The sequence below is a fragment of the Scylla paramamosain genome, chromosome 17, assembly GCF_035594125.1.
Source record: "Scylla paramamosain isolate STU-SP2022 chromosome 17, ASM3559412v1, whole genome shotgun sequence".
Lineage (NCBI taxonomy): Eukaryota > Metazoa > Arthropoda > Malacostraca > Decapoda > Portunidae > Scylla > Scylla paramamosain.
In genome coordinates this window covers 2,447,295-2,464,151 of record NC_087167.1, presented here as the reverse complement: position 1 = coordinate 2,464,151, position 16,857 = coordinate 2,447,295, and the positions used below count along the sequence as shown (strand labels likewise).

The window sequence follows — 16,857 nt, the reverse complement described above, 5'->3', positions numbered from 1 at the left end:
GGCATCAAACACTACAGCAGCATCAGCAACCTTCATTATCGCCTCCCTCACCAGACTTCTGAATCAGCCTTACGCGATCTAAGTACAGACGGACGTGACGCAAGCTTGTATAAACAATACATCCAGACAGACTACGTACACTTGGCCTGCCTCCCTTACACACACACACACACACACACACACACACACCGATAGCCATTTCAACGCATATTTTGAAGAGGTTCTGAAGTTCCCCAAGTCTTGCAACCTCTTCTGTTTCCTTCTTCTTGCGTTCAGTATCAAATGAGGACATGATACTAACAAATATAGCTACTAGGTGTCGATTTTTTTAGTTATTCCAAGTGTAACGATCTTTTGTTTTCTACTCTGTGAATTTAATAGCAGATGAGGATATGATAGTAAGGGATGCTGCTAATAACAGGGTCTATGTTCTGAAGTCCCTAAGTGCAGCATCTTCCTCTGTTTCCTTCTGCTTCATAAATCTTAACACTTAAGGATATGACAGGAAGGAATGCATCTAATAGCAGTGCATATATTCAAGAGCAGGAAGTGTGATGATGTATCATTATCTTAAGAAAAGCAATTACTTCTATAAATGAGAAATAATTATGACACGCTACAATCTACACTATTTATCGTTCATTGTCACGTTAATACTTTTAAACTCCACTCTAAGAAGAAAAATATACGGAAATTTATCATGTACAAGTGTAGAAAGCGAACACAAAAGATATGAAACCTTCGTCTTTGTTATCTTGTACCTCATAATAAAGATTAGTGCAACTTATCGCAAACAGATTCTTGATGGACAATACTGCTGCGGTTTGTTTCAAGGAGGTTTTATATTATACCTCCTCGGTTTGGTTTCCCTTTGTGACAAAAAGGAAGAATAGGCTGTCGACACTGTGGTGGTAGTGGTGATGGCATGGAGGAGCCTATACTACCTTCGCTGGTCTTTGAATACTATCATCCTACTAATTACTTTCTCCCTCATTAACCTACTCACGCCTCACATTGCCCTTCCCTTCACGCTGTCCTTCTTTGTTCGTGGTTGTGGCAAAATTTTCTTACCTTTAATTAAACTGCAATACCTTTCTTTATTAAATATTCTCATAACATTTCAATTTTTAACGCTTTCAGTATAAATGGTGATAATATCCGTGATCTTAATCCTCTGATGAGCAGTGCCATACGATCACCTTGTTGAGGCGCCAAAATTTAGTCAATAAATGAAGCTACCTGCCCAGCATGTGTTCTTACTTTACAGCCTCTTCATATCTCTTTAATTTTAGTCATCATCAATAACCTCTTTAAATTTTCCGTCTTAGCATCATTTTACCAGCCTCCTCACACTTCATTCTCATCTCTCACAGCCTCCTTACACTTCCTTCCCTCCTGGTCTCATCTTGCAACATTCACACATCTGTCCTTCCTTATTATCCCTTCCTTCTCCCATGAAGCCTCTCCACACCTCTCCTTTCCTCATAATCCTCTTCCCTTACACTCCTTCACCACATTCTTCCTCGCCTTTCATACTATCTTCCTCCTACTCATTCCCTTCCGTCACTCTCAGTAGCGGTAACAAGATAATAAGTCTTCTCTCTTTCCTCTTTCCTCCCACAATTACACAACAAGAAAAAAATAATATATCTTGTCACCGTCACTTCAGTAAACCAGTAGACTGAAACACGATTCTATTTTACAACATACACGGCGAATCAAACCCAGCAGGAGCACTACTGGGGACGTGGGAGTTTTTTTTAGCAACCGTGGCGACGAGCAGAGCGAGGAAGGCTAACGTCGTGCATGAGGCAGCAGCACCACCACCACCAGGGACTCTAACAACAACAGCTGGCTGACAAGAGTCCCAAGGGAGCATTGCCTTCACAACTCAGACGTCTAATAGCCGCCTAATTCTCTGCCTCACGTGAAATAATTACACGTTCGGTTAGCGCGTGGATTACTCACTACACCACCCCAGTTTGGTGTTGGTGGGGAGTCGTGTGGTAGTTATAGAAGGGAGGGTATATAGATAAGGTGATGGTTTAAGTGTGTAAACGAGACATTACGTATGTATGTATGTATGCAAAGGTTGGCTGCGTGTGAACATCGCCCTCTTCCTCACTAAAGCCACGCACACACACACACACACACACACACACACACACACGATGAAAGTAAGAAATTAAAAGATACGAGTATTACTATTTTTTCTACATGTAAAAGAGACTGGCCAAGGACAACAAAACATCATCAAAAAAAGCACTGCCTCTCAGACGTCCTTCTCCAAAGAGGCAACAGTAAAGAGATTGTCCAGAGAAGGGCAATCATAGAGGCGGAGGTGCCTTGACACTTTTAAAAGATGAATATGAATACGTATTATATTTTTTTTATTCATCTAATTTCAAGTGTTTATCGTTCAGGGTTACAGAAGATGCTAATCTGTAAACAACATTAATGTCACGTTTATGACGAGCCCAAAAAATATATAAAGTAAAAATAAATAAACAAATAATGAATAAAACATAGACCAGAAAATTTAAAACCCTCTCACACACACACACACCCACACACATGCGCGCGTACTTCATAAAATCGAAATCATCCACTCACGAAAAACAAGCCAAGTATTCAAGTCTCTCCCTACAAGAAAAGAGGCAAAAAAATAAGTGAACACTGGACTTGAAGAAACGAACAAAGTGAAAAGATCTAAAACCTTTTTACCTATCACGTTTACTAGATCAGATAAACTTTGAAAGATAAACAACTTCTGCCAAACAATAACAAAAACAATATAGAACACAAACCACGTTCAAGTTAACCATTAAAACACGATAGAAGAAAACTACATGTTATAAGGAAAATTACTGTCATATCTTCCTTGTTAGGCCTCATTATCATATCTGCTGTCCCTCCCTTTTCTCCTCTCCCCCTCTACTTTCCTTCCTTCAACCTACGCAGTACACAACCACAAAGCAGTGGGTCTCATCCTCTCCACCCTCCCTCCCTCCCTCCCTACACTTCCTCTACTGTCCCTCCCTCTCTCGTGTCGCGCCGCCACCACCACCACCTGACACTCACTCTCAAGCCACACCACTCACTCTCACTTTCCTCTATTTTTTTCCGCCTCTTCTTCTGTCATTCACCTTTTACTGACTTTTTTTTTATGTTAAAATGAACGCATCTATATATATACGAATACGTAGACACACACATAAATAAATAAGTAAATAAATAAATAAACAAATGAATAAATAGTTTATTGACCAAAAGTATTGTACATAAAAACAAATAGTTTATAATTATGAAAAAAAAACGGGTTAAAACAATTCTCTCTCTCTCTCTCTCTCTCTCTCTCTCTCTCTCTCTCTCTCTCTCTCTCTCTCTCTCTCTCTCTCTCTCTCTCGACCACAAGGAAGACAGGTGGACGGCCGTCAGTCAGCTCTTGTCCTTACCTTCCTATATTCCCTCTTTCCTTCCCTCCTATCTCTCCTTCCTCCCCTTTATCCTTCATCTATCCTTCCCTCCGTTTTGTGTAGTTTTCCATGCTCCACTTTACCTTCACCTTCCAAACCATTGCTCACTTTACATTTACTCGCCTCGCTGTCTTCGTCTAACATAGTATTGCTTTTACTTAGCAACTGCCATCATCACCAGCCATTTTTTGCGCCAGTCACGGGTCATGGCTCGGGAATTACATGCATTAGGTACGGCACACGTCTGCTCTCCATCATTATTTCGACCCTCTGAGGTTCCTCGGCAGTATTTTCCCAGTAACATAATGATGAATACTGTATTGCTAACTGAATCTTGATGTCAGGTGGTATATGCATGTGGGAATTCATGGAACCATACAGCGGAGAGTGTGTGAATACTTGATTATGGGTAAAGAAAAAAAATAACGGAAGGGAATGGGAATACGGTAGGATGGTTTCTTTAAGCAGATTTGTGACTGTAAAAAGAGGAAGGCCTGAGGAGATACTGTTAAGGTAATAAGGCAGCGTTTTTTTTTTTTTTCTCTCTCTCTCTCTCCGTGATCCCTGACAAAGGCAAACATGCACAAGAGACACCTCCGGTAGCTGGTGCTTAGGAACTCGTTACCTACTCAACCGGTCTGCAGTCTCTCTCTCTCTCTCTCTCTCTCTCTCTCTCTCTCTCTCTCTCTCTCTCTCTCTCTCTCTCTCTCTCTCTCTCTCTCTCTCATCACCAACGTCATACAACTACACCCTCACACCACCATCACCAACAACAACAACAAAAAATACCACTACAACTTCACTACACAAAAGTTTTACTAGGTATACAAAACCTTCTTGAAATACTCCATCTTCCATCACACGCCATTGCTTGCTGGAGTTAGTAAATATGAAATCGGTAGCTTAATTTGTCTCTAATATATAACCAACCAACAAGTTACTAACACATGGACATACTTAAAAAAAAAAAAAAACTCTACATTAACTTCTCATATAATCTCATCTTAATCATTGCTCTCTATGAACTCATATGAACAAAGGTTTTTCCATTTCCTTCTGAGACATTTCTATCAGCTGAATATCTATTCCAGATGACCCTTGCACTTCTTTACTCGACCTGTACTTTGAAATGATTTGGGTCCCCGGTAAGAACTATTTTCAAAGGCAATAGAGATTATTAACTGAGTTCTCATTGCTGTTCTTTTCAATGATAATGCATAGACGAATCCTTCCCGAACTACCGCTAGTCATGAAAACAACATTAAAACAACAATGACCTCCACTATAACCTGTCAACCCTTTCACTGCTGCGGCCTCTTGAACTTGACAAAATGGAATGGTTCAAATTTACAGTAGAGCAGAAGAGTTTTGAAAGGCACGACTGACAGAAAGAATGACTGAGTAGTTCAAACCTATGTAGTTATATTACGGTTCAGCAAAATTAGTCTACTCTAATAAATTAACCAATGAATTAATATGCACCATAGTACCACAAACCGTTAAAGGGTTAAAAGGGACTGAGACAAGACGACGAAACTTTTGAGATTACGATCCCTCATCCTCTCTAGTTCTCCGCCTGCCCTGCTTTCTTCTGCCACTCTTGATTGCCACTGTTACTCATCATCTAAGAACTTGTAATGAGCCATCACCTACCAGCCTCCGACATTCAGCACAGTGTGGGTGCTTCCTGGTGGAGGAGAGAAGGCGGCGTGGTGCTGGATGGGCTCTTTTAGCTCCCTCCAGCTTGCAGTCTATTGTCTCATGTAATCACTGTTTGCAAGTCATTCTTTTGTTCGGTAAGTAAAAGGGGCGTTACTTTAAGGGCTGCTTTCACTTCACTGTCATTATTTTTATCGTTTTTGTTGTTTTTTACTCTCTCTCTCTCTCTCTCTCTCTCTCTCTCTCTCTCTCTCTCTCTCTCTCTCTCTCTCTCTCTCTCTCTCTCTCTCATCATATAGCTTTCAAATTTAATTTGTTCTGTACTTGTCCAAAAAAATCACAATTCTTTGGAAAACTAAATCATACGCGTTCCTATCTGAAAAATGCACTAAAAAATATGTGGTATATATCATGTATATTACTGACTAGATGTGTGGCAATGGTGCAATAGCAAAACATACTTACGAGACTACAATAACTAGTGAGGAGTAACATGTACGTCCGGTCGTGGTCAACTGAGTAGCTCTGTCCATTCATTTCCACTGTGTTTTGCCTTTCCCCTGTGATTTGCTGACAGCCTCTTTGCAAAATCTGACAAATAATATATTCTTAACTGATTAGAGGACTTAAGACTGAGGGTAAACAAAAAACACAGTGATAGAAAATGCAGAAGGATACTCATCATTGGACCGCGGATGCACGCTACGTCAAAAAGCTAAAATGTTATGTATTGCAAGCCAAAGTTCATATCAAACTGACGAGCAAAATCTGGCAAGTTCCAAAGTTTCCATTTCAGGGAATTAATTCATCATTGTAAGATTTACATAAGAAATCTTTTGATATTTATGTGACATTTAAACAGAAATTTTATTATTCATTATGATTTAGGAGAGAGAGAGAGAGAGAGAGAGAGAGAGAGAGAGAGAGAGAGAGAGAGAGAGAGAGAGAGAGAGAGAGAGAGAGAGAGAGAGAGAGAGAGAAAACGTGCAAACAAGCAAACAAACAAACAAACAAACAAACAAACAAACAGACAAACAGACAAACAGACAGACAGGCCAGTTCGTGTGCAAGCTTGAGGGTGTATATGCAAGCCAAGGCCGGAAGCAATCAACCCTCAGCAAGTGGTCACCTCCCCTGACAATCCCCTCCCGGTCCCTCCCCCTTCTCCCCTGACCGCTGTGACGTCAGGTCGGTGACACAGGATGCACCACACCGCCACAACAGGTACACACAGGCAGTCCCTCAGCGCAACAGGTGGTCGTACTGGAATCTTTTCTATCCGTGTAATCTGATACCTTACGAATACACAGGAGGGATCAGAGTTACTTTTGCGATGGATTAGTATAGTTTAGGTTAGGATAATGTGATGTAATCTAATCTAATCTTGCATATTATAACTTTACTGAGTCGAACCTAAATGTCCTCAACGTAACGCACCTAACTTATATCTAAGTAAGTAAAGATAATCTAATCTCAACTATCTTAAATCATCCTCAGGTAGATGAACTGAACCGAAACCGACACAACACTCATTAAGGAAGAGAAGAAAAAAAAAATAAGACTTTGGTCACTGATCTTCATGCGAGCCAATAAGATTTCAGGAAGACTTACAAAGGCAGTTTTCCTTGCGTTTCAAAACATGCCAGGGTGATCAGCGGGAGAGAGCATCGCCTGGTGAAGGTGTTCTAAGGAGCTGCCTTGTGTAGGTCAACTGGCCTTTAACAGAGTCCTAATTTTCTTACGTTTTATGTTACCAGATTCGCGTGTCTTCAAATAGCAAACCCGCTGCACCAGGGTACATGCAGGAGGTGACGTCCTTAACAGGGTACACCCCGATAAATTAAAGGATCAACACGGAAGCGAGTTAACGATGATCACAGATCCACTCCAGACCACTCCCAAAAGGAGCGACTTTTTTGTGAGGCAGCAGAGGAGCTAATACGTAAAGTGGGCGTTTGATTGAAGGAGAGCTTTTTATAGCACCCTACTTACAGACGCGCACTTTATTCTCATCCCCTAAAAAAATGAACTGGTAAAGAATTTGATCGGATTGGCCACTTAAGTTTCGCAAAGGTTTTGATACTCTTCTCTTAAAATCATCCCAGTCAAAGGAAGTTGGAAAAAACAGAATAAAACAAAGACTTCCAGAATTCAAGGTTGCGACCGGAATACCATGTTTTACTGGGTGCAATGCACTAAGTCTTCATAGTCGTCTTAATACCAATGACTTCTTACTGTAGTGAAGAATTATTTTTCAGTGATAAAGTAGAAAAGCATAACACAACTCATTATACATATACAACATACTTGAAAATCACTGCCAAAAGATATGAATTATGACAAAATCATAAAATAAACAAAATTACAGACTAAATTACATAACGAGAAGACACTGAAATCAATTTGCTAACGTTTTGGAATATTCTATCGTTAAGACGCAAAAAAAAAAAAAGGGGAAAGTTGTTATTGCATATCACGAACCTGAGGAATGATGCCACAATGGACATAAAATGAAAATTACCTATCCAGTAGAGAAAATGAGTACAATGTGCCAAAAGGTTACATAAATTTGAATAAAACTGCATGAAATTAACAGTATCAAAGAATAAGTTGAATAGAAAACACTTACTGTACCTCACGTATCTTAAGAATGATGCTGCAACGAAAAGGAAATTAAGAATCACCCATCCGGCAAGGAGCACCTGTGATTACTGTGTTCCTTTCTCCCGGCAGCACACCTGAGGTACGCTCCCGACTGGCGAGCAACGAGTGCATTCAACAGTGTAATTTGTCCACTTTGTTACGAACGCCGAGCACCAGACGCGACACTACCAATTGCTGTGAGTACGTGCGATGTAACTCAATAAGGAGACCGTGAGGATGTTGAAGACACTCTAGGTCAGATATAATCAAGTCAATCTTTCCCTCTTCACTTGCAGTCTGAAAGGTACAATCATCCCTTTGAGTTTCTGAATATGTGCTACAATTTAATACAGGGAAAGTTCTTCAGGAAACTTTAATGATATGGACGTATAAATGTTTGGTACAATGGTGATGGGATATTTGTCTTGTGAAGGTGAAAGCGCAGAACTATGAAGATGCGGAAGAACGCAGAGGTTTTGCTTTCTAAGATGACTGTAAAGTGAGTTGCTTCAATAAGAACACAAATCAGAAAGCGTCTGTTGTGTTCCCTCAACAATAATCCGTCAAGCAAGGTGCTTTTCTTCCTGCCTGTCTTGTCCCAGCTGTCTGTCTATCGCCCCACCAGACGATAGCCGACCACAAGACAGGAGCCTTACCGCAGCGGCCGTCAGTCGCTCGCACCTGTTTACGAATCGACGGTGTAAGGAAGCAGACGGTTTTATTGCGACACTAAAACAGTAAATAAGTGCCACTGTCCGGGTGATGGCGGGCAGTGCTCGGGGAAGTGTTATGTTTATGAATGAGTGAAGTGAAAAAACGGGACATTACCCACTCACAAAGCGGATGTTATTCTAAAAGCAGTAAAAGAGTTGAGGAAAAACAATCTCAGTATATTTGTGACTCAGGGAATGACCACACACACACACACACACACACACACACAAAGAGACGAATACATAGCGAGACAACAGGTTAGAATGTCAAGTGGCAATGTATAACACGTACTAATACCCTCATCCTCTCACGTGTCCCTGCCGCACAGACCACCATCACCACCACCACTACTCCATTAACCATTACTAAAACCTCTTATTGTTTATATCACTGATCTACTCCATTTTCAGTAACATGACTTATCTCTTACATGCAACTTACTTTCCGTGTTTTCAAATGTTTGATTCATCATGATACTAATGTTAGTGAACTAGGTACGTACTGTTATCTTATGTGCACCTTCTGTCCTCTGTAGATACCTTGTATGTCATCGTACTTCGACCTATATTCCTGAAAGTTTCGACGTCTGTTCTCGTTTACTTGTAAAAGGGTTTAGTGGAGGTCATTAGAGTTTTCAAGGATGTTTTCATGATTGCAATGATAATTTTAAACGGTTTCACGCATAGTTTAACAAGGACTATCTACTGCACCATCAAAGAGAAAGAAAACATCCATAAGAAACCAACTAATCATCTCTAAGACCTTGAAAAACAACTCTAATGAAAGAACAATACGTTTAAGAATACGGGCCTTAGGTCATTAAACTCCTAGGCCCATATCCATCTGCTAACTCTCCCACAGTGGCACATAACAGGACGCATCACCCTTGCCTGGGAACACACGGACAGTCCTTCATCCTCACCCTTCACTAACCCACCTATTTCCTCTCCTAGCGTGCCATTGTGCTATTTACGATCCCTTGATAGGACCCCTTTCTGTCCACGCACGATTGTCCTTATCATGGAGATTAAAGAGAGATCTGACAGGTGTGATATGTATCGCGGGCGTCTTCCTGGGCTGTGTGTATGGCGAGGACGAGGCAGGAAGGATGTGTGAGGCCCTTGAGTTGGGTGGCAGCGACATAGCGCGGGACTGGTTTACGGGGACTCGTCTTACCTGTACAAATGAATTACAAGCTCATAGGTGTGCTCGTACTGCCACAGAGACATCTGAACCACACCTTAGCCGCACTCTTGTTGGCGTGGCGTGAGTAGTCTTTGTCTCTTGGGTACGGTACACTTCAACTCACTTATTCACTCACTCACACACACACACACACACACACACACACACACACACACACACACACACACACACACACACATGGAGGATAACAATATAGTGTTAATTGTATAAGTAAATGAATAAATGGTAATTAATGGTAATGGAAAAAATTAATGGAAAATAATGCATATTGTTATTTCTCTCTCTCTCTCTCTCTCTCTCTCTCTCTCTCTCTCTCTCTCTCTCTCTCTCTCTCTCTCTCTCTCTCTCTCTCTCTCTCTCTCTCTCTCTCTCTCTTTCCTTATTTCAAAACATAATTTTCTAGTTCAGCAGTTTACTATTTCCTGTCCTATCACAATCAACAATACACAACTTCAAGTCACTCATCTACCATTGAGACGAGCACAAAGTAAAACCCAAACTGTCCACAGAAATCGGAGGTTGTGACGCGAGAAAGCAGTGTGAGTGGGAGGAAAGCGGTGGTCACCAGAAAGTAAAGAGCCCATGGCCGCCTTCTCGACCTCCGCGTGTTTCAGCCGTGAATACCGATGTGCTGGCTAACCCGATCCTGTCTGTTGGTGCACCTGTCGCCACATATCAGGCAGGGACAGAGTGTTATGTGTACATGCATGAAGAACGCTGAAAGTAACTACAGAATCAAGGAGGAAAAATCACCCGAAAAAAAAAAAATATTAAGAACAAGAGCAATAACGGCATGTCTTTAAGATAATGCATACGAAACCTTAACATGCATAAGAGTTTTCTATAGATGTACTGACTTCATGTGTCTTTAATTAGTGGTGTACCTCAAGGCGGGCGGCGGACCAGCGATAATTGGTTACATGTTATAACCACGAAGAGCGGCGGCGGTGGCTTCGTCGAGCAAGCTGAGAGGCGCGGCGCAGCATCCGCCGTGACCACACGCAACCAATGTCGCGTTAATTGGATTAAACTGTGCGCTACCTACAGACGTCATTGCGGCCGGCGCCGTAATCTCGTGAGCCGCAGGTGACCCTTTGTACCATTGATCTCGTTCCTAACACAGGTGCTGGACCCATCTCTCATCAACACTGCCTGTACACAGTGGATTAACTGGAAAAAATAGTAGGGAACCTCAGTCAGCTACAGAAGTACTATATATCTCCCTTACGTTTTGACTACAAGTTTTCTTCAGAAATCATGTTGCAGATGCGATCAGAATTGTTGTATATAAAACCATCTTGCCGGATCATTATCTTGTAGTCAAGACCTGTACAGTGGTCCTGTGCTCAAAACTTTTAAGAATGCATAATAATTTTGTTTCGACCGAAGTTTTCCTACCGTATTTCCTACTTATTTGTTTCTTCTTTTACCCACTGGTTTATCTGTCACTGTTTATGGCGAGTATTTGGAAGTCTCTGTTATTAGCTATCATTGCAGTACCTATGGAGAATGAGCAATATATGAAGGTACACTAATGGTTGGTTTCCCTGATATCTTAGTTTTGCACTGTACGTAAATTATATTAGTAACTTAAGACAGCTGTGATCCCTCTTATGGTAAACAGTTTTCAGTACGATACTCATGGGAACAAACTTACGCATAAGCATTCGGCGAACAAGATAAATATAAATCAGGTTAAGAGAAAAAAAATGACATCTTTCAAGGGTAAGAAAGAAAAAAAGGCAATGATGATGCCTGACGAGGCCACAACTGGTACGCACATCCTGGCCACCCGCAGGCTGTTGCTTCAAAAACCAGAGCGTACGCAGCCAGACCAGCGATGTTACAAAGCTTGAATGAAGTGCTATAAGAATGAAGTACAACATTCAACATATTAGACTTCTTAAATGTAATCCGAGTGACATTGCAAGACAAGAAAGGTAATGTATAATGTAACACCATAATGTTTACTGCAGGCCAATCCAACAAACCCTAGCCATCTAAAAAAAAAAGTCTTCCTTAACCTTTTGTAATAATTTCTTTTGGTTATCCGTGTATGTCAGGCTATCCCAGCATCCAGCATACCACCAGCATGGACTAACTTCTAATCGTCACAACTTTATTTTCCAGGGTTTAGAATGTTTCCAAGTCTGCATGCAAGGACATTAAGGGACCAATCCGCTTACGTGCACCCGAGATGGCCGCTAGATGCCGGGGTGTCGCACCCACCGGTGCCACAGTAAGGCGGGACGGATCTGCCAGCCTCGAACACAATTATCGTCTTCCTTTCGGCCATTGTTAGGTGCCGGTAGTAAGATGTCTCAAATTAGTAAATTACTGAAGAAAACAAAAGGCAATAACTGTGCCACTTAATTGCTTTTCTCCTCAAGAGGACATACTCAGTGGCCGGAACAAGTGTCTCGCCACAGCCGGCTTAGGAACCCTTCACACTTCCTCTCTCACTACCCAGTATCGCCACTGACGAAACACCAGGTTTATTACCTTAGCAATGTCTCGATACAATCTGATAACCCAACAAAGAATGCCTTCATCCAATCCTCGCGCAGAGGGAAGACTGCTCGTGATCTGCAGGTTCCCCGTGTGCAACTCGAGGCCTTGCTCACATTAGCGCTTCACTTTCAAGCTTCATACCTCCTCGCATCATATGACTTACGTACATAATGCTTTGATTCATGGACGTAAACAAAGACATCTGAGGTTTCCAGTTATAAGGGAACGGAACATTAAAGGCTGACACCTTAGTGGAGCCTTTTCCTTGTTTTGTTTTTGTTTTTTTTCCCTAGGCGTAGGTTCCTCTTGAATAAAAGAAAAAAAAAAGTGTTGAGAATCACTACCTACGCATCGGCAAGTCCGGCGCACGGCAGGTCTGAGGCAGGGAGCCGTTCATGCCTTAGCCTTGGCCACGCTCACCAAGGCCAGGGGACGCAATAAGCAAACAAGTGGGGGTGAGCTCCTCGGGCCGGCCTTTGCTATTCACTGCTGCAATGATTACCGTTCGTGAATGGACCGTACCTGGCCGTGATTGCTGGACCCTACTGACTCCACCACCACCACCACCCACCATCTTTCTATGGGAGCTTCTATACTAGTAGTAGTAGTAGTAGTAGTAGTAGTAGTGGAAACAGTAATGGTAGTAGTAATAGCAGTAGTAGTAGTAGTAATAGTAGTAGTAGTAAAAGTAATAGTAGTAGTAGTAGTAGTAGTAGTAGTATCAATTGTTGTAGTAGTTGTTGTAGTAGTAGCAGTATTATCGATAGCAGTAGCCGAAGTAATAATGACAGCAATAAAAGTAGTGGTGGTAATAACAAAAGCAGCAGCAGCAGTAGCAACAGTAGTATGTAGTAGCAATAGCGGTAGTAGTTGTAGTAGTAGTGATGGCAGTGGTAGTGGCAGTAGTACTTGTAATAGTAGTGATGGTAGTGGTAGTGGTGGCGCTACGTATTATAACGATGATGATAAAGATAATAATAATAATAATAATAATAATAATAATAATAATAATAATAATGAGAGAGAGAGAGAGAGAGAGAGAGAGAGAGAGAGAGAGAGAGAGAGAGAGAGAGAGAGAGAGAGAGAGAGAGAGAGAGAGAGAGAGTGTCCCCCTCATCGTCCCCCAACAACAACAACCTATCCTAGCACATTAATCGTAACACTCCCAGACCTATCACAGGCAGCAAGTCATAACACTCACCAGCCTCAGAGACTTTCCTACTCCTCACTGTTCGTTCCCGCTTGATCCGCCGCCACATTCCCCACACCACCAGGCGCACTCTTACCATCGTTATCCACTCTTTTAACACACATTTATTTATTGTTTAGCTGAAAGAACTAACAATTTCCTTGCTCTATTGCTGAAAGAACGAATCCTCGATAAATGATGTCATTTTACCCTAATTACAGAAAGCTATTTTAGTTTCTCGGTAGAAGTAGCGCTTTCTCGTGTCCCTAGCCATCGCCCTAAAACCTTGATGCTACTTCCTCATAATACATTCAATAATATTCAATAACTTAATCATGCAAGTAAATCTAACAAAAGAGTAAACAACGAGAAGAAAAATCCTACTCTGTGTCTTTTAAATCTGACTAAAATTAATACTCGTCTTATCTTTCACGTTGGATAAATAAACATTCTGTCCTCTGCTGCCTTCCCGAGAGCTTCCTCATTTTGACATCCAGCTTCTCTTATTTATTTAGTCTCCTGCATGGCCCCGACTTCCCCGTCCCCTCACTCAAGGTTGTCTGTTATCTCGTCAATCGCTCCATTGTGATTTGTTTCCAGGATTCTCGGTTAAATATATGTAACATGGCACTACTATCCCGCAACATACTGGGACAGGCCTCTCCTCTGCCCTCCCACCTGTTATATATATATATATATATATATATATATATATATATATATATATATATATATATATATATATATATATATATATATATATATATATATATATATATATATATATATATATATATATATATATATATATATATATATATATATATATATATGAAATATCAATCAGGATTACTAACAGATTTGAGTTATTATTGGATGGCTTAATACTCACTGTTATCACGGAAGAGTCTGGTAGAATTACAGTGACGGTAAACGTCCGGGTACGTCGAAGATTAGGGAAGCGAGCCCTTAAGGAGCCCCTGGAGTGGTCAGCTCTGATGGCGACGCTGCCGGCGAGCAGGGAGAGGCGGCGGGACAGTCGCCTGCCCAGCCCTTCGCCCTCCTGCCCGTCACTGCGCACCGCCATGCTGGACAGCAACAGGTCCTTCATGGAAGCTGATAGATGGCGTCGGAGCCCGCTGCCGCTGCCACGAACTTCGCACACACCCTCGGGAGTTGCTACGAAGACATCACGAGTAGATCCTGACAGCCGACGCCGTAGACCATTCCCAAGCCGCGCCAGGCGGGACAGGCCCTCGCCGGGCACCTCCCGCATGGACTCAGGCATTCTGCGGCGAAACCCACGGATGCTCCGCAGCTCCTGTAAAGAAGTGGGCTCGGGGTGGGTTTCCACCTCCTCCTCACAGCGAGGAGGTTCCTTGGAGATGTCTTCCGGTCCTTCCATGTGGGTGTATTTAGCTACACTCACTGGAGGACATGCTATGGTGCCAAACCCTGGGAAACACTCACTGCACGCCGCGCACTGTTTTCATGCTCACTGGTCCATCGATACAAGTTTCAACTTGAGTACTAGTGACAATTCACTAAAGTAACACTACGCTTTCTTACAACAGTGCCCTCATCACACTGTCCACGGTCACTCTCCAGTTATGGTTTATCCTTCCATCCTCTGAGAATCAGTTATATATTCCAACTTACTATCATAGTGCCAAAATAACCTCTACATCAAACACAGAGATAATTCACAAGATCCGTCGTGCAGCCCCGCATATGAATCCAATCGTAGCGCACAGCTGAAGTTCACTGACAAGGAGTACGAGAAGCTATGACAACACCACCACGCTCCACGCCCGCATCACCGCGACTGAGCCTGAGTGTGCCATGGAAGCGGCGGGACTGGCAGTTTCGCTGGCAATGGCGTAGAGCTTTCGCGCACCACTACCGTAGTTAGGTTATTCAGTAATTCGTGGACTGTCGCCTGGCACGTCAGTGATAATGAGTAGTGAGTAGTGAGTAGTGAGGAGCGATGCCAAGTAGTAGTGAGAACGTTCATAACCCTTAAAATGATGGTTTCTGATGGCACACCATTTTGAAAGTTCTTCATTCTGTTTGAGTTGGGATGTAACATGACCGAAATGGTGAAGACAGGAGAAAATGGATGGTACGAAGACATTGCTGCCGGGTCTGTGTAAGGAAACAACTGATAAGGTGACTGGAATGAGTTCTTGGATGCCAGGCGTAGAGATTAATAATATACCGTATCCGGGTACCGTTTGCTTACATTTGTTGTAAACTGGACAGCTTAGTTTGTGAGGCCCCTGAACGTTTATATTGATGTCTGATACTCTGTGAACTTGCTCTCACGGTGTGAGTGAAAATATAGCTTCTGATAATAATAAAAAAAAAAAAAACCTGCAAAGCATCCCTCTCTAATTCTTTGAAGAAAGAACATTATACATGAAATCAAGTGAGGAGCTGTCGTTCCGTCTCTTTTAGTGGCCTTTATGATCCTCAGGTACGCAGCATTCGTTCCACCCGGCAGTATACTATCCTATAGAGTTTTGATCACACTACGCATCAAAGTAACAGACCTCCACCCGCTCTCTCTGGGACTGAATCACAGCGATAGGTTACTCAGAGACCAGGGTGTTTAGTAAATGGGCACAACATCTCATCATTCTCAGTCAGCCACCCTCCATGCTGGTTTTCCCACGCAAGTCAAAAGAGATGTATAGTAATTAACGGCCCTGTTTCTTATTTATTTTTTTTTATCCATAGAAAATCAATAAATTAATTTATGTGCATTTCTATTTGCCTGACATTTCCGACAATAGAGAGTTTTTATTCCTAATTCCAACAACAAAATTTAATCTCACTCTCACCAAGCAACAGTCTGTTCACTCGCGTCATCATCGCAGTACTGTCAAGCTTTTATAATGCTTAAAAAGATATGCGTTTGCAGTGGCCTATTGTATTTAATTATCATTTTTATATAGATAAGGATTGCTCACTGATTGTATGCATGTATTATTTATCAAATGTTACAGCTAAATTAGATCTCTCTCCTACCCTCCAGCACATACACACATACACATTGCCTCCAACCTGCAGTCACCATTGAAGATAGGATTGATTGGAAGCATGTGGCTGTTCTTCGGCTGCTTAGTGGTAACTTGAAATATGATCAGCTTCCGGTAGAGCTCGAACTCGGATTCCTGAGATCCCTACGTCTGAGTACTTACCATTTGGCCCCCATCTAATTCTTACTTAGCAATATTTTTGCCATTCCATGCCATACAACTCCCTAAAAAAGTATTTAGAAGTATGAAGTGTTTCCCAACATACAGGCAAATTAGTTTTGTCTTCTTTCATTTTGTAGTCCCTGTTCACCTCATATTAAACACAGAATGAAGGCAAATGACTTGCAATTCTGTCTTCTCGTGTGTATGTTTTGTCTGTAAATGTACATATGAGTGTGTACTTGTTGCAGAATACCAG

At 41.9% G+C, this 16,857-nt stretch overlaps 2 protein-coding genes across 2 annotated transcripts in view; one reads left to right on the top strand and one right to left on the bottom strand.

Annotated features, from left to right (window-relative positions):
- LOC135108312 (uncharacterized) overlaps window positions 1-16,756 on the bottom strand; it is a 117,862-nt gene extending 101,106 nt beyond the window's left edge. Inside the window, exon 1 of the mRNA XM_064019144.1 lies at window positions 14,291-16,756. Within this exon, the coding sequence (XP_063875214.1) occupies window positions 14,291-14,803 (513 nt within the window). The 5' untranslated portion in view covers window positions 14,804-16,756. The remainder of the gene's footprint in view (window positions 1-14,290) is intronic.
- Window positions 1-16,857, top strand: part of LOC135108311 (extracellular serine/threonine protein CG31145-like) — a 193,367-nt gene that overhangs the window by 10,964 nt on the left and 165,546 nt on the right. The window lies entirely within an intron of this gene.